This window comes from Budorcas taxicolor, chromosome 9 (assembly GCF_023091745.1).
Source record: "Budorcas taxicolor isolate Tak-1 chromosome 9, Takin1.1, whole genome shotgun sequence".
Lineage (NCBI taxonomy): Eukaryota > Metazoa > Chordata > Mammalia > Artiodactyla > Bovidae > Budorcas > Budorcas taxicolor.
The window spans coordinates 82,960,585-82,978,165 of NC_068918.1; the positions used below are offsets into that span (position 1 = coordinate 82,960,585).

Here is a 17,581-nt window from a genome sequence, read left to right on the forward strand (position 1 = left end):
AAAAGGAGTCAGACAAGGTGAGGTTACAATCTGCCGCAGGGGCATAGGCTTCCAAGCCCAAGCCATTTTGCACCTTTGAACCCCTCCTCCCCAAAGCCCACCATCTCTGTGTGTCCTCGAGTGGCCGACACAGTGGGCCCCTCTCCCAGTGGCAGCTTTGTGCCCATGGGTTGAGGGGCTTGAGTGGCGCTGTGTGTGCGCATCTTCGGGCATGTGACCCTCCGATCCAAAGGGCCTGACAAAGAGTCGCTGGGAGACTTTCACCTGTGGGTCATCACCAGACCTTGGTCTTGAGGAAAGTAAGCAAGCACAAAGGCTCACTCCCTTCAGCTTGTGGTGGGGGTGGCAGCTGGGAGCTTCTCTGGCCACTTTTAGCTTCTACTAAAATGTAGCTGAGAAAAGACAACTCAGGTGTTCAACTTTCAAAAGGTAGGGTGCTGCTGTTCCGGCTCCCATGTCACATGTGTCATGGGTAACTCACTCAGTGGCTCTTCTGCCTTTTAGATGTTCGGGAGAGCTGCCTATGGAAAGATGTGATCGATAGTGGGCTGGGTACCACTTAAGACCTCATTGGTTAGAGATGCTGGCTTCAGTCTTTATAGACTCACATGAGCGGTTAGATTTCCTGCTGATGCCTAAGTGGGAAATCTTTTTGACTTTTTTTTTTTTTAATTTAAATTGTGTGTGTGTATCATCCTAGATAGGCTTGTGTCTTTGGCTTTATTGGGGATACTTATGTCTTATACCAGTACTTTGTGAATTTTAAAAGTCACCATCAAACCGTCCAAAGAAGCTGTACAAGTGGCTAACAAACCATGAAAAGATGTTCAACATCACTAATCATCAGGGAAGTGTAAATCAAAGCCACAGTAAGATATCATCTCATACTATAGGATGGCCACTATATTAAAAAAAAAAAAAAAAAGCCAAATAGGAAATCACAAGTGTTCATGAGGATGCAGAGAAAAATGAGAACCTGTACTGTACTGGAGAAGGCAATGGCAACCCACTCCAGTACTCTTGCCTGGAAAATCCCATGGACGGAGAAGCCTGGTAGGCTGCAGTCGGGGGGTCGCTAAGAGTCGGGCACAACTAAGCGACTTCACTTCTTTCACTTTTCACTTTCATGCATCGCAGAAGGAAATGGCAACCCACTCTAGTGTTCTTGCCTGGAGAATCCCAGGGACAGAGGAGCTTAGTGGGCTGCCGTCTATGGGGTCACACAGAGACGGACACAACTGAAGCGACTTAGCAGCAGCAGCATACTCTACTGACGGGAGTATAAAATGGTGCGGCTGCTATGGGAAACAGTATGGTGGGTCCTCAAAGAAATGAACAATGGAAGAATCATACGATCAAGCAATTCCACCTCTGAGTATATACCCCAAAGAATTGCAGGCAGGGTCTCAAAGAGATACATGTATACCTGTGTTCATAGCATCATTATTCACAATAGACAAGAGGTGGAAAGCAGTTTCTAAGTGTCTATTTACAGATAAATGGATAAACAGAATGTGAGTAATGGAATATTATGCAGCCTTAAAAAGGTAGGAAATTTTGCCACATGCTACAACACAGAGGAGCCTTGAAGACATTATGCTAAAAGAAAGAAGCCAGTGACAAATGTCAAACCCTGTATGATTGCACTTGCATGGTGTACCTAGAGCAGTCAAATTCATTAGAGAGGCAGAAAAGAGAATGGTTGTTACCAGCGGCTGGGGAGATGGAGGTGAGAGTGAGGTGAGGAGTTTAATGCAGGAGGTTTAGTTTTGCAAGATGAAGAGAGTTCGGGAGACAAATTGCATAACACTTGACACTACTGTCTGACCACTTAAAAATGGTTCAGATGGTAAATGTTATGTGCATTGTACTGCAATTACAAATATTGTTTTGTTTTGTTTTTTTTTAAGAGGAAAAAGATCACTATTGAGCCCTCACTGCTTTGCTCTGTCTGCAGAGAAAATAAAGGCTTTGTGTCCCGGCCGTGAACACAGCCAGATGGCAGCACCCCCATCTTCCCCTCAAAGGTGGGCTTCCGGCCTCTGGCCTCTTGCAGCGAGGCCCACACACGTGCTGGAGAAAACCTTTTTCATCTCATCTCTGGGGCCGGCATCTCTGACACACGTTATTTTAGCCAAGGGCTATTTCTCTGTGATTCTACATTTTGGGTTTTGTTTTTGCTGCTTCATCAGCTGGGGAACAGTGACCTGTTGTTGCCGTGCCGGGACGCTGCTCCTGTGATCTTGCCAGGGCGGCGGGTCTGGGAGTTGTTTTCCGAGCGGTGGTGACAGACGAGCTGTGACTCGGCAGCAGGCTCACCTGCTCTTCCCCGAAACAAAGGCATGCGTTTTGCCTGAGGACAGAGTGAAAGGCCTTTCGCAAGGTCGGCGGGGGCGGCCCTGGCTTCCTTCACATCTTCCAAACAACCCCGATGAATCACGCAGCTCACAGACAAGCCGTTTATTATTTTCACAGCGATTCTGGACACCCATTGTTTCTCCACGTAATTTACATTAAGCCTTCCTTTTGACTTTTGTGGGGACCGGGTGTAAAATGCTTGACAGAGTTTTCTCCTGTTTCTGTTTTTTTTCAGGATCATTTCATGGACCCACTGCCCGGACTTACTAACCACGCTGCCTTGCGCCTGGGACCCTGTCAAGTCGACTGACCGTTAATCTCCTTCAGTGCACAAACTAGACTGCAGGTGAGTCCGACCTGTGGGAGCTGTGGTTTGTGTCCAGTGCCATGGCTATATTAGTAAAGGTTTAATTATTTGTTCCCATTATTTGTGTTTTAAACTGAGTTTGATCATTGTTTCCAAAGAAATATCAGCCCTTTTGACTTTTGTGGCTGTACATTCTTACATATGAAAGAACGGAAATTAAAAACCAACTTCATATATTAGAAGTAGGTAACCCACTCCAGTATTCTTGCCTGGAGAATCCCATGGACAGAGGAGGCTGGCGGGCTATAGTCCATGGGGTCGCAAGGGTCAGACACAACTGAATGACTAAACCTAACCTCATATATTAGGAACGTAACTGGAAGCATCGTTTCTGACTTGCCTCAAACGGTGCTACATGGGTTAGAATAAAAAAAAAACAAAAAAAACAAAACTGAGGGGGTGGGGTGGTTTGGATCTTCCCCTGGAATTTGGCTTAACTAACAGACTCTTTAAACAAATTGGAGTTTTAAAGGAAATTGAAAGAATCTAAGTTTGGTTTTTGTTTTTTTTTTGGATGCTCACATTCTTTTTTTTTTTAATTAAAAATTTTTTAAAAATTTCTTTCTAGGATGCTCACGTTCTGACAAGTCAGCTTCAGACTTTTCTCTTTTATCAGGTTCTAAAGTGAGGACCCTTAAAGTCTTTGGAAAAGCACGAGAGATTAGTTTCATTAAAATGTTTTTTTGTCCCAAAGGAGAGCTTTTATTTTCCTCCCCCTGTTTTTCATCTCAGCCTAGTTTTTGAGAACTTTCAGTCTTTATCCTTAAGTGTGCTATTTTGTGTGATATATGAAAGCTCCAACATAGTGTGGTACCCGGAGTCATACTACAAACATGGTCATTTTTCCACAGTAACCACTTATATGGGGGTGCAATATGAGCTCTTTCAGTCATTTATGTATAAAGGAAAGGTGTCTCTGTGGTCACTGAAAAGTCAGTGTATTTCAGTGACAGAGTAAAGGGATTTTCTCATTTTGCTCTTTAATATCATTGATTCAAAACCTCCCAACACCCAGCCTATTTGGAGGTCTCTGTCTTAAGCTGATTGCTATGCCTGTTCAGTTCCTGAGTTAACATCAGACAACAGATAATGTGCTTCAACTCACTCCCACAGGAGTGTGCAGTGCTGTCTACTTGGCTGATGACCTGCAATGCAGGAGAACCAATTCACGCTTGTCCCTACGTCTCTGAGTTGTGTCAGGCCCAGAAAGAGGTTGCTTGGTTCCTCTGCCACCTGAACATAGCTTGTAGAAAGTTCTGTCTAGTGGAATGTAGTTTAGGTCGTGACTCTTACTGACACTGCTGTTCTTAATTCAGGTGAGGATGGGAAACTCCGAGAGTCAGTACACCCTACAAGGACCTAAAAATCATAGCAATACTATTACTGGTGCTAAACAAAAGCCTTGCTCCCTGAAAATCCGTGGCCTTCATGCCAAGGATGACAAGTCATTGCACGGATGGGGTCATGGCAGCAGCGGAGCAGGGTACAAGTCCAGGTCGTTGGCCCGAAGCTGCCTTTCTCACTTTAAGAGCAATCAGCCTTACGCATCCCGACCAGGGGGCCCCACGTGCAAAGCCTCCAAAGGCAGTGCCTACGCCAAGCATAGGACAGGTGCCGCAGGGTCAGATTTCCAGGGCACCGATGCCGCTTTCTCACCCGAGAATGGCTTCCACTATGTCGGACGCCCGCCCGAGGAGACCCACTCGGCCTCGAGGGACTGCCGCAACGGGCACCTTCTCAACTGCTACGGCGGGAACGAAAGCATCGCGTCCACCCCGCCGGGTGAGGACCGCAAGAGCCCCCGGGTGCTCATCAAGACGCTGGGCAAGCTGGACGGCTGCCTGCGGGTAGAGTTCCACAGCGGTGCCGCGCCCCCGGGGGCCTCCCCCTCCGGCGGCCCGGTGCAGCTGCTGCGCTACTCGGCCGGTTCCCCGCCCAGCCCGCGCGCCTCCCCGGCCGCCGCCGCGCGCCCCCGCTCCAGCAAGGGCAGCTCGCTCAGCTCCGAGTCCTCCTGGTACGACTCGCCCTGGGGCCCGGCCGGCGAGGTCAGCGAGGCCGAGGGCTCCTTCGCTGCGCCCGACACGCCCGAGCCCGGCCTCCACGCTGGCTTCCCGACCAGGGATGCTCCAAAGCCTTTCAGCCAAAGCGCCTCCCTCTCATCCCTCCGGGACCCCTACCCCAACGCCTCCCTGGGGAGCCTGGCCCCCGCGGCCCTGCGGCTTTCCGATGACTACATGGGCACCCGCGCCAGCCTCAGTGCCCGCGTCTCCTTCGCCTCAGACATGGACGTGCCGGCCCGCGTGGAGCGCGGAGAGCCCGGGCAGTTCGCGTCCTTCACCCTCCCTTGCCGCAAGTCCAGGGCTCTGGGCGAGGAGTCCTCCAAGAAGGACACCCTGAAAGCCAGGATGCGCCGCATCAGCGACTGGACGGGAAGCCTCTCGAGAAAGAAGAGGAGACTCCAGGTGAGTCAGGCTGGAGTGCCGGGAGAGATGCTCTTCGATTGGTTTTCTATCTGCAAAACGGGAAGGCTAGCAGAAGGTACTGCAGAGAGCATCCTGAGACTTAGATGAGCTGCTGAGAGTGGTTAGCCTAAGGCTTGGCACTTCTTGTTTTGGGGTGTATGTTTGTGTATCTGTGTGGGGGGGGGAGTGTGGGTGTGGGTGTGTTTTCCTTTTGCGTCAAACGTGCATTTTCACTCTGAACCCTCCACTTTAGTCATTCCCATTCTGTCCAATCTGCACCTCCTGGATTCTAGAGTAAAATCCACAGGCCACATCTAAAACCTAGCCAAACTGTTCTTAGAAAGAACAGCCTTAGGCTCCCCAGTGAACTGGTTATCTGAGTGCTCAGCTAAAACTCATTCTCAAAGCCTAGAACGAAAGGAAGAGAGAGAGGCTGTTGTCGTTTTGGGAGGAGTAGCCTTCCTGAGCTCGATATTACTTTAGGGAAATTAAAATTCCTATTGTTCATTTAGTACATTGGGAAAAAAAATGTGTATAATCTCACCACCTCCTCATGGGGACAGCTAACAGTGTTGAAAACATCTTGACCTGAGCACATGGAATTGCAAAAATATGATGTTGATAAAACAAGAATCATGATGGTGACAGTAATACTTGTAATGGGCATATAAAGTTTGAATGGGGGAAACAAAATGACTTCAGTGCCAGCAAGGAAAGTAATAGTTTGCCCTCTTCGGTAATGAGAGGCAGTTGCTAGGTTTTCTAATTGTTCTTTTGTTTGTTTTTGGTTTTTTGCTTTTAATTATTTATAGAAGGGAGAAAGTATATTATATATATATATTTTTTTAACTCACCTTAAGTCATATTGTTGAAGGAAATTTGAGTGACTTTAGGAATTTGTTGAAGGAAATTTAAGTGGCTTTAGGAATTTGTCTCTAGTAGAGTTGCATTTTGACCATCTGAGATAGATACATAATTATAAAATTTTACAGAGTTTTAGGGGTAGAAAACAATACAGCTTCCCTGAGCAGATTGTTTCAGATCTATAAAATTTACCATTAGTTACTTCCTTCCTAGGCACCAAGTCCAAGCCCCCTGCCCCAGTATTCTACTTGGTCCCTTTCTTCTTCCTCTCAGGAGGAGACTGAGAATAGATGATCAGTGTCCTGTTAGAGAACTCTTCATATCCCTGAATGCAATAATCTGCTTCCTCCTGACTCATTACTTGTTCAAGTCAGACCATTAAGTAGTAAAGATTTCTTTGACCTTTCTCTCAGCTGTCAAGTAAGCTTGACAACTGACAGCAATCGAACGTAAAGGGAAAGATAGCTCCTACTTTCTGGGGACCTGTAGTCCCACACAGACATCTTTCTCCTCTTCTTGTTGCAAATGTTGTGTTGTCGACTTGTGTTCAGCACTCATCTCCCGGGACCCCTGAGCCTGTTCCTCCACATCTCTTATTTGCATAGAGGATGGTTCTGTTCTGTGTGTGTGGCCTGGCTTATAGCAGGTCAGTTCCCATTCAGTTCTAAAGCAGACCCTTTGCCACTGTGGACTGACCACATTCCATCCTATGCAGACCCTTGCTGTCAGCCAACCCTGGGAAGTGAACCTCCTTCAAGTCTGGGTCATCCAAGACTTAACTGGATGATTTGTAAGTCCATGGAGTCAAGAACAGAATGGTTACAAAATCAAAGGACTTCCTGAATCTGAAAGGACTTCCCCTCATTTGGGCTTCCCAGGTGGCACTAGTGGTAAAGAATCCGCCTGCCAGTGTAGGAGATGCAGGTTTGATTCCTGGGTCAGGAAGATCCCCTGGAGGAGGAATGGCAACCCACTCCAGTATCCACAGACAGAGGAGCCTGCTGGGCTACAGCCCACAGGGTTGCAAAGAATCGATTTAGCATGCACACGCACCCTCTCATTTTAAAATGAAGAAACTAATGTTAAAGGAGTTTGACGATTTATGGCCAGTTAGTGGAGAAGCGGGGGCCAAAGCCGTTTCTGCTAAAGCTCAGATGTGCGTCTTTTCCACTTGGCTGCATGGCCAAGGTATTCTTGGTAACCGCTAGTAATTTCGGGAGGGTTATTGAGCATTAAGATAACAAATTATCTTGGATTTTTCAAAAGTGGCAGCTTTTATACAGGTAATATACAGGTAATTTATACAGGTGAACAAAATGTTGGTAGGTGTGCCACTTGCACTGGCCTTGGCTTTGTTTTTCTTCTTCCTCTCTTTAAATTTTCTGGTTGGGTTTTGTTTTTGGCCATATGGTGTAGCTGTGGGATCTCAGTTCCCCGACCAGGGATTGAGCCTGGGCCACTGGGGAACTCCTGCCTTTGTCTTCACCTTCAATTATAAAAGAAAAACAAAGTTTGGGTCTTTAAAAATGCAGTCAGGGTATAGGAGCAGCAAAGTTTGTGACAGTGTACCATAGTTAAGGTACCAAATGCTTATTCTCTTTCACAGACTTCTCTATGCCAGTACAGCTAAGACTCAGAAGGTCTTCTCATGATGGGTAGACATATTTGTTTTGACTTATAAAAAAAAAGTGATGTGAAAAGAGCGATCCTTTCTTTAGAGGGTTTTCAACCACTCTGGTAAAGTTACAGCCTGAAAGCAAATTCATCAGTGAAGATACTTAGTAGCCGAAAAAGGATATTCAAGCATAGAGGGTGGGGGGATGGGTGTGCAGGAGGGGCCTGTGTGTTTGAAGCTGGTGACCGATTTGAGGTGATGTAGCTGTTCGTAGCTGGGCCAGGTTATACCAAGGCAACAAAAAGCCCTCAGTTCTCCGAGGTTGAGCACAAATGAGCCTATGTCTTTCTCAAGCTGCAACTCTGGTCTGCACTGATCCCCTCTGGGCCCCCAGGTCCATGGAGCAGTTTCCCTCTGGGACACTCCAAGCCTCCAGGACAGAGGGAGCAGAAAGCTATTGATGGTTTCTGAAGCGCCCACTCAGAAGCCACGCCTTTCACATCTGTTTGCGTTTATTGGTCAAAGCGGGTCACGGGACTACTTTAAAGGGAGGGGCGTTGGGAGCAGGGAATGGTCTTGCCAGGGACCCTAGGGGTGAACCCTGATCACGGCTGCAGAGTTCCTTAAAGAGAAACTCTTTAAGGACACAGAGACCCCGGCTTTCTGACCCTCTTCATTTTAGACTCTCACTGCCCCGTGAGGGTCCCGCAGTCCCAGGGAATTTCTGCAGAGGACCAGTGGCCATTACTATGAAAAGAAAGACAGTGGCATGTGAAGAATGACACGGTGAATTGGGTGCTTTTTCCCATAAAGTGAGGAATGGTGATAAGAGTTTTCTTTTAGCTCCCAAGGAATTTAGTGACGTCTCCTGAGTTCCTCTTCACTCTGCTGCAATACTATAGTGTCATCAAGTTATGCTACCTGTCATTTATGATTATCTGATGCAGATAGAAATGGAAATTAGACTTCTTTATGTACATGACTAACATAGCACCTTAGTGTCACACACACCGCACAGTGATCAGGAAATCCAGCTGAGACTATTCAGGGGCCTACCTTTCTCCTGTATTCCTTCCTTCCTTCCTATTAACCTGAAAATGAGTCACTAGCTATTAGGATTCTAGATAGAAAGCTTTACACATTTGTCACAGACCAGGGAAATTCATATCTGTGTATATGAGTCAGTTATAAATGCTAAAATATGTGATCTTTTCTCCATTTTTCAAGGAGGAAAATTTGTCTTTTGCTCTGGTTGAACATTTAAAAGTTAGCATTATGACTTAAGTTTACCTTTTATGAGAACCAATGTCAGGAGGGGTGACAAGTTACACTTCGTTTTGACGCTTGATGCTTTTCTCTGGCAGGCTCTCTGCTGGGTTTGAAACACCCCATCACAACTCTTGCTGGCTATCAGAAGCAATCCCAGTGTCCTGGGGCTATGAGTCAGAGAGTCCTATTCATAGCTGAAATAATGTCAATATGAGATAAATGAGAAATATTCCTTCATCTCCTAGGAACGTTTGAAGAGCAACACAGTGACAGTTGGGGGCGGGGGGACAACCCTTAAACTATTTTGAAAGTTTCCTGTCCAAGTGACTCACCATAGCTGGCTTATTTGCTCTGCTCTTGCATAAGCATCAGGGTATAAATAAATCTGACTATGGGATATCGTATAAACACAGTGGAAGATAATATTTTCATTAGTAATAGCTATGTTTGGGGCTCAGTTGTTTGTAGCCCTTGGGTATTTAGAAGCACTTGTCTAATTGATGATTTTCCTAAAAAAGATAGCAGGTAATCGCCACTTGATTTCCGGATGAAATTTCAGGAAAGAAAACTCCTCCAAACAGGGGAATATTCACCGTAAGGTCTTTAGTCAATGGTCCTTGACCCCATTTTCCCTCCTTTTTATTTTAATGGAGAAGGAAATCTAGTTGAAAATTCACTAGCCTCTGAGTTAGAGTGTGTTAAGAGTTTCTGCAGAATTACCTTAACCTAAGCTGTAAATTTGAAATGTCAGAGTCTTTTAAGTCAAAAATCAAGCTTCCTTTCTTTATTTTTAAAAGATTTGTTTGTTTATTTTTGGCTACATCGGGTCTTAGTTGCTGCACTCAGGATCTTGGTTACATGCAGGACCTTTCATGATGGGCTCCTCTTCAGCTGAGGCACGTGGAATCTCTAGCTGTGGCTCGTGGGCTTAGTTGCCTCTTGACATGTGGGCTTCCCAGGTGGTGCTAGTGGTAAAGAACCCACCTGCCAATGCAGGACACATAAGAAAAGCAGATTTGATCCCTGGGGCAGGAAGATCCCCTGGAGGAGGGCATGGCAACCCACTCCAGTATTCTTGCCTGGGGAATCCCATAGACAGAGGAGCCTGGCGGACTATGGTCCATAGAGTCACAAAGAGTTGGACATGACTAAGGTAACTTAGCATGCACGTATGGGATCTTAGTTCCCCGGCCAGGGATTGAACCTGCATCCCTGGCACTGGAAGGGAGATTCTTAACCATTGGACCACAAGGGAAGTCCTCCTAAGCTCACTCTCATTTTTTGATGCCAAGTGTAAGTTAGATTTAGGATGTGTGCATGTTAAGTTACTTCAGTTGTGACCAACTCTTTGCCACCCTGTGGACTGTAGCCCACCAGGCTCCTCTAAGGGATTCTCCAGGTGAGAATACTGGAGTGGGTTGCCATTTCCTCCTCCAAGGGATCTTCCCAACCCAGGAATCAAGCCTGTGTTTCTTATGTTTCCTGGCAGGTGGGTTCTTTACCACTAGTACCACCTGGATTTAGCCCTAGATTTAGGATGCTCAGGGATGGTTGGTTTACACTTTTTAAGCATTGACTCCCCTCCCTGTACACTGGTTCGGGCAGTACTGTCTCTATGATTCTTTCTGGTTTGCAGACTTGGTGCATTAAAAAAAAGACTCTTGCTTTGCAGCATTTCTATTAGCAAGCCACACTATTACATGCACACTGTGTTGGGGAAGAGGTGCTTTGGCTATACGTAACTTCTGATGGGTGGTCATCTTCGTTGCTCACAGGAGCCGAGGTCCAAGGAGGGCAGTGACTACTTTGACAGCCGTTCGGATGGGCTGAACGTGGACATGCAGGGGCCCTCCCAGGGGTCTGTGTCCCTGTGGTCAGGGGGCTCCACTCAGATCCTGTCCCATAGAAGCGAATCTGCTCATGCGATCGGCAGCGACCCCCTCCAGCAGAACATTTACGAGAATTTCATGCGAGAGCTGGAAATGAGCAGGACCAACACGGAGAACCTTGAGACGTCCACGGAAACGGCCGAGTCCAGCAGCGAGTCTCTCAGCTCTTTGGAGCAATTGGACCTGCTCTTTGAGAAGGAGCAAGGGGTGGTGCGCAAAGCCGGGTGGCTCTTCTTCAAACCCCTCGTCACTCTGCAGAAGGAAAGGAAGCTGGAACTGGTGGCCCGGAGGAAATGGAAGCAGTATTGGGTGACACTTAAAGGTACGTGGTCTTCACCACCCAGGGGGTCCCAGGAGTTCTTTCCTCTGCTCTCATCTTTCCTAGGAAATGTCAGCAAGTCCAGGCTGGACTGGAGTTCATGTGCAGGCATCTGATCTAGAACCTTCCAGCCTGCTTTCCTAAAATATCTTCTCAAACCTGTATAATATGTTCATTTGACAGTCGTATGCATCCTTCATTCTGTTGAGTGATGATTGAAGGTAACAACTATTGCTTATTATTTTATAGGGGTTTCTGTACTACTCTTTTAATACTTGTCCTGCATTTGGGGGATGGGAGGGGAGCCCTGGGTAAGTAACCAGGTGTAGTTGAGTTATTTGGAACGTTGAGCATGGATTGTGCACATGTTCAGAACCCCAGAGAGGCAGTCCTCCCCAGCTTGTACAGTGAAGAATTTCATCCGCGTCATTTGGTTTGTGTCACTCCACGTTGATGAGCTAAGAGGAAATAGGAGAAAGCCTTTGTTTTGTGAGGATGATAAAAGTTTTTCACAAGCCTTACCATTTAAAAATTATAATTGCCTCTCACATTGTGGATGGATAGATTATTTGAAGTGATCTGAGGCTCTGAGTCAGGATCATGTTGATTTATGCAGATGTGAACGCCGAGCAACCCCATAGCCCCAGGCATTTCTGCACAGCTGTCCTGAGACTCTTTGTCAGAGGAACCTGGTGTGGTTCCTCCTTAGCAGCTGGCACCCTTCCTTGTCACAGGAGAAGGCAGAAATGGGGGGCATGCTGCACAGAGTGCAGGTGAAAGGCCCAGAGCTGTCTGCAGTGCTCCCCATATTTAGAAATTGTGAGCTTTGGGGAGCTGGCATCAATTCATTACCCAGCACCATCTGGGAAAGGGACCCGGAGAAGCCATCTCATCACTAGGTGACAACTTCCCCTAGCAAACTGGAGGTTTTATGCAAGCCGAGACTTGGCATCCCTCACAGGTGCAGCCCTCCTTTCCAGTTCTCGATCGGATCCTTGTGATACCTTGTGGCTGAGGAAGGCAAAGGGCAACCCCCTGGGGGAGGTGGGGTCTTCTGCGGAAGGAAGGAAGAGATTTGGAAAGCTGGAGTAATGGATTGGATCCAGCAAGATAACATTTTTAAGGGATAAGTTGATGCATTTCAGGTTTAATGATCAAAGAACTACCCAAGTGCGCGAGAGAGTGATGTGGCTCTAGAGCGTGTCAGACACTTTTCTTTAACGTGAAGTTTGTTTACTAAGATGGATGCTTTGAAACGCTGAAAGCAGGACACTTTCCCTGCCTGCCTTGTGGCTTTGAAACCCCCAGCGCAGACCCATGGTGGTGGTGGTGGGGGGTGGTGGTGTGCGTCTGTGTGTCCATATCCTGCTTTGAGAAGCACAGCCATTGGTGACACCGAGGGGCTGTAGAGCTGTGCTGTATGGAAGATGGCAACGATTTAGCAACATTTAACCTGGAGGACTGAGAACTGGGGTGACAGTGAGTATAGCAGTCTACGGGAAGAGACACTGAGTTTATTCTGGTTTATCAGAGGTTGGGACAGGACTGAGAGGTAGAAGACAAGCTGATGGTGAATTAGTGTAAAAAATACACGAAGGGAAAAACCAAAAACCTTTCCAGAGTTTGTGCTCCCGGAGATGTTCGTAGTGCCAGGTGGTTGGAGGCCCCTGTGGGAGGTGCGGGCAGGTGTCACTTAAGGTTGAAAGAGGACATCCCTAGAATACTGTCTCCCATCCTGGCAGCTGCCCGGGGAGCCTCTGGTTGCTGGCTTCCGGGGCACGGATGGTCCTGACTTGTCTCTAACCGTTGTAAGATCCACAGGCCTGCCTGGACCCTTGCTTGTTAAGCATTTGAAGCCCCGTGGATAAAGGATGCTCTCTAGGTGACAGTGTTATAAAGCACACATCCCTTTGTTTCCTTTGCAGCCCAGGCTTGGCATGAAGATTTCCACCCCCGCCCCCCGCCAGCATAACCTATCCCATGTGGTTTTCTATGCCTCTTTCCTCTGGGAATTCAGTATGTTGAGTTCAGCTTTCTTGGCTTAGAATCCAAGTTGTAATATTTGAGCTTAACTGTTTGTTTTAATTGTAGTTAAAAGCATATATATATATATATATATATATATATATATGTATGTATATATATACACGCACACTCACACACATACATTTAAGCAGAGTTTTAAAATTATCTTTGAAGTATCTATGTAAATAAAGTTGAAGCATTACTTTTAAGAGAGCAGCTATCAGCCAACCATCTGGTTGCCCACCTACATTGAATGTATAGGTATGCTAAGGGCACACATGTTTTTTAGGATTTGGAGGATGTAATAAAACTTTAACAAGGGTGATTCTGCTTTCCAGCTGTCTTTTCCAATGAGTGGATTTACGTGTGGTTTGCAGGGGACTTCCTGGGCAGAATGTTGGCAGGGGGGATAAACTGTCCCTCAGAACGCACAATAGGTGGGGTGCTAGGGCTGGCAGCATCTTGGTATCTGCCCGAAATGACTTTTACTACCTCTAGATAGAATGATTCAAGCCCCGGCCACTGAGAGCTCAGTGTTAAGGGAACTGTTGGAAAGAATTTGGACTGGGGTGGAGCTGGCACCGCTACCCGGGTCCTCAGGTGCCTGGGTCATGGGATGTTCTATGTGCAGCGGTAGCATCAATCAGACGTTTCCTGATGGAAAGATGGGAGGGTTATTTCTAAGTACATCAGTGGCTGGAACAAGGCACTGGCTCAGGCCTGCCAGGCCATAAAGGTCATGCCCCTTCCCCTTGTTCTAAGAGGCTCTCTGCATTTGGATGTGTGTTGATTGTGGGAGGAGAGATTGCTCACTGCCCCGCTCAGAGTACTCAAGAGATCAGAGAGTACCAGGGAGGGAGAAAGCGCTGCCTCAGGGATGCCGTTCCTGGGGGCAGAGCTGGGGTCGTGCCCTTTTTCTTCTGATTTCTATGCTGTGCTGGGTTCCATTGTAACCTTGTGTGACCATGTTTCCCTTTTATCCCTTCTCGTTCCTTTCCTACATGGATCCTCAGGACCTGTGACAGGGGCCGTACTGTGCTCTTCTCTTTCACAGGATGCACGCTGCTGTTTTACGAGACCTATGGGAAGAATTCCATGGATCAGAGCAGTGCCCCCCGCTGTGCCCTGTTTGCAGAAGACAGCATAGTGCAGTCTGTCCCGGAACATCCCAAGAAGGAAAATGTTTTCTGCCTCAGCAACTCCTTCGGGGATGTCTACCTGTTCCAGGTACTGCTGAGCTTTCTAAATGGAGGGTGGAGCAAGATCTTATGTCTTGTTAGGACGAGAAGGATCCGAATTAAGAGGCATGACTTAGCAATAAAATCGAGTAAAAGCCGTTAAACTTTGGATTAAAGGTTAAGCAAGAGAACTGGCCTCTGCTGACTGCCAGGCACCATGGGGCTGTCACCATTCAGTTGTTCACCCAGCAAGCATTTCTTGGGTGCCTGTGTGCCTGCACGTGTGCTAAGTCGATTTAGTCGTGTCTGCCTCTTTGAGACCCCGTGGGCTATATCCCGCCAGGCTCCTCTGTCCATGGGATTCTCCAGACAAGAATACTGGAGTGGGTTGCTGTGCCCTCCTCCAGGGGATCTTCCTGACCTAGGGATCGAACCTGTGTCTCTTACGTCTCCTTCATTGGCAGGCAGGTTCTCTACCACTAATGCCATCGGGGAAGCCCCGTATTTCCAGTATTCCACTCAAATTCTCAGTATTTACAGACAACTATTTTAATATTATTGTGTCCTCCCAGAAATGTTCTTTTATTATAATTTTTCATAATTGAGTCCATACCATGGATGTAATTTCATATCCAGGTTTCAAAATGTATAGCATTTTGCTCCTGATATTTCCTCATCTTATTAAAATTATGAAGGTAGCCTGCTCTTTTAGAGAGTGACGAGATGTACACTGCATGAATATACCCTGTTTTTTCTTTTTTTGTATTTTTGTTACTCTCTTACTGCATGAACAGCTTGATTCTGGTTTGTCTTCCCGTCGTATCTGGGGCCATGTGACACCCTTGATGCTCTCCCAGGCCCTCTGGAGTCACAGAAGCCTGCAGATCTGTGTTGAATGTGTTTTTTAAACTTTAAAGAGTTTTTATGAAGTGGAGGTATTTGGGGGTTTTACATATCCAAGCCCAGGCTGCCACGTGGGAGAACACTTTTGTGGAGAAACAGTTCCAAATCTCTTCCCCCTCCCTACCCCCCGCCCTCTCTGTGTTTAGGCCACCAGCCAGACAGACCTGGAGAACTGGGTCACCGCCATCCACTCGGCCTGCGCATCCCTCTTTGCAAAGAAACACGGCAAAGAGGACACAGTCCGGCTGCTGAAGAACCAGACCAGAAACCTCCTCCAGAAGATCGACATGGACAGCAAGATGAAGAAGATGGCGGAGTTACAGCTGTCCGTGGTGAGCGACCCAAAGAACAGGAAGGCCATAGAGAACCAGGTACAGATTATCTATGAGTGTCTCCTCCTGTTACTCACCTCCCTTGCAGCAAACTCAGATGGGGGAGCTGGTTCTTACACCTATGGCAGAAATAGTTTCTGTGGTCTCTTGGTTCAAGTACTTAAATGGGTGCACTTTTGTCGTATGGGAAATAAGATCTGCTTTGGTGGCTGTATACGGATAGTGGAACATTTTATGACCAAATCTTGTTTCCTCGTATTGAGGAGCTCCTGTTTGCCTAGCTGATTCTGTGAATATTGTCACTTTTGGAACAAAATTTGTATATTAAAACTACTGGATTCTAATATGTATTAGGTATGATTCTAATACAGAGAATGGCTTCAAAAACAGTAGTTTGGTTGTTGTTCAGTTGCTATGTCGTGTCTGATTTTTTGTGACCTCACGACCTGCAACATATAAGCTTTCTTGTCCATCACTATCTCCCGGAGTTTGCTCAAACTCATGTGCATTGAATGTGTTGGTGATGCTATCCAGCCATCTCATCCTCTGTCACCCCCTTTTCCTCCTGCCCTCAATTTTTCCCAGCATCAGGGTCTTTTCCAGTGAGTCGGCTTTTTGCATCAGGTGGCCAAAGTCAGTATCAGTCCTTCTGATGAATATTCAGGGTTGATTTCCTTTAGGATCGACTGGTTTGATGTCCTTGCTCTCCAAGGGACTCTCAAGGGTCTTCTCCAATATCACAGTGTGAAAGCACTGGTTCTTTGGTGCTCAGCCTTCAGTGGTTTTGTATAACATAGCTATTCCTGTATCTGTGGGTTTGGGGGAAAAATACTATTTTTTGGCTTGTTTCTTCTAACAGATGAGGTGCTAAAGAAAATGCTTTCTTTGGCCTGTTTCCACATTCATCTAGTATTTAAGCAGCTACTTTCTATGCTGCTTGCATTTTACAGGGTGGGAAGCAGCTTAGTGTCAGTCTTCTTTTCCTCAGACAACCTGAACACTTAGACAAGTGTCAGTGAAATTTCTAGCACCCATCTCTTCAGTCAGGTTCCCTGGGAAACAGACTGAGATAGAGATTTGCATGTGAGGAGTTTTATTAGGAATGCTCTCAGGAGTAAGGGAGTGAAGTGAAGTCGCTCAGTCGTGTCCGACTCTTTGCGACCCCGTGAACTGTGGCCTACCAGGTTCCTCTGTCCATGGGATTCTCCTGGCAAGAATACTGGAATGGGTTGCCATTTCCTTCTCCAGTGGATCTTCCCGACCCAGGGATCGAACAATGGTTCTGCCGCATTGCAGGCAGACGCTTTACCCTCTGAGCCATCAGGGAATTAAGGAAAGACTCTGGTTCTGAATTGTGCGGAGCTGGTTCCACAGGGGGCTTAGCAGCTGGGATGGCAATTCAGAGTTGCTTGCTTCTAGTGGGGCATGCCATGGCAACTGATCAAGGTAGCTGCCTTCAGAGGGGGTGGATTCCCAAAGAGAGACCTATTGTGAGCCATGGGCAGCCGAGGGGAAGAATGCCTTTATCTTCAAAGGGGAATCAGGTGGTGCCCAGCAGTATCCACTACAGTCCCCTTCAAAACCAGTGTCCGATGACTTGGAAACTTGAAGAGGGATAGGCTGAAGATGGGTTGGCGTGTGCCTGAATCTTTCGTCCTTTTCACTTTGTAAATTATTATAGAGAGACTAGGTTCTTTAAAAAAAATTCCATGGCAACACAACAATTTAGATTCCCCATAGAAATAATTTTGTCTGCAGCATTTGACTTAAATCACAAATAGTCTTCTATTTGTGTCTGAATATTTAACCTTGCTTAGAATTTTTTTTTCTGTCTGCATATACATGAAGAACTTAGAATGTGTGGTAAGAAATTCCTGGCTGTAAATAAGAAACGGATGAAAGGCTTGCATTCAAACGATATATTTGTGACACACCAAGAATTTGGAATCTATCAATTGGCAATAGTAAAATAACCAAGTAATTCCTATCTCCTGCCCCCT

General features: G+C 46.7%; 1 protein-coding gene across 9 annotated transcripts in view; it reads left to right on the forward strand.

Moving 5' to 3' along the window:
* The window catches only part of TIAM2 (TIAM Rac1 associated GEF 2), a 238,380-nt gene that overhangs the window by 113,679 nt on the left and 107,120 nt on the right, over positions 1-17,581 (forward strand). For 3 of the 9 annotated variants that reach the window (XM_052645853.1, XM_052645854.1, XM_052645851.1), the window contains 5 exons: positions 2,594-2,704; positions 4,042-5,187; positions 10,711-11,146; positions 14,223-14,395; positions 15,396-15,620. In XM_052645853.1, the coding sequence (XP_052501813.1) occupies positions 4,048-5,187; positions 10,711-11,146; positions 14,223-14,395; positions 15,396-15,620 (1,974 nt within the window). In that variant the 5' untranslated portion in view covers positions 2,594-2,704; positions 4,042-4,047. Of the gene's footprint in view, positions 1-2,012; positions 2,028-2,369; positions 2,504-2,593; positions 2,705-3,293; positions 3,350-3,782; positions 5,188-10,710; positions 11,147-14,222; positions 14,396-15,395; positions 15,621-17,581 lie in introns of those variants that run through there. The other 6 variants (XM_052645856.1, XM_052645852.1, XM_052645858.1 and 3 more) reach the window with 5 other exon arrangements.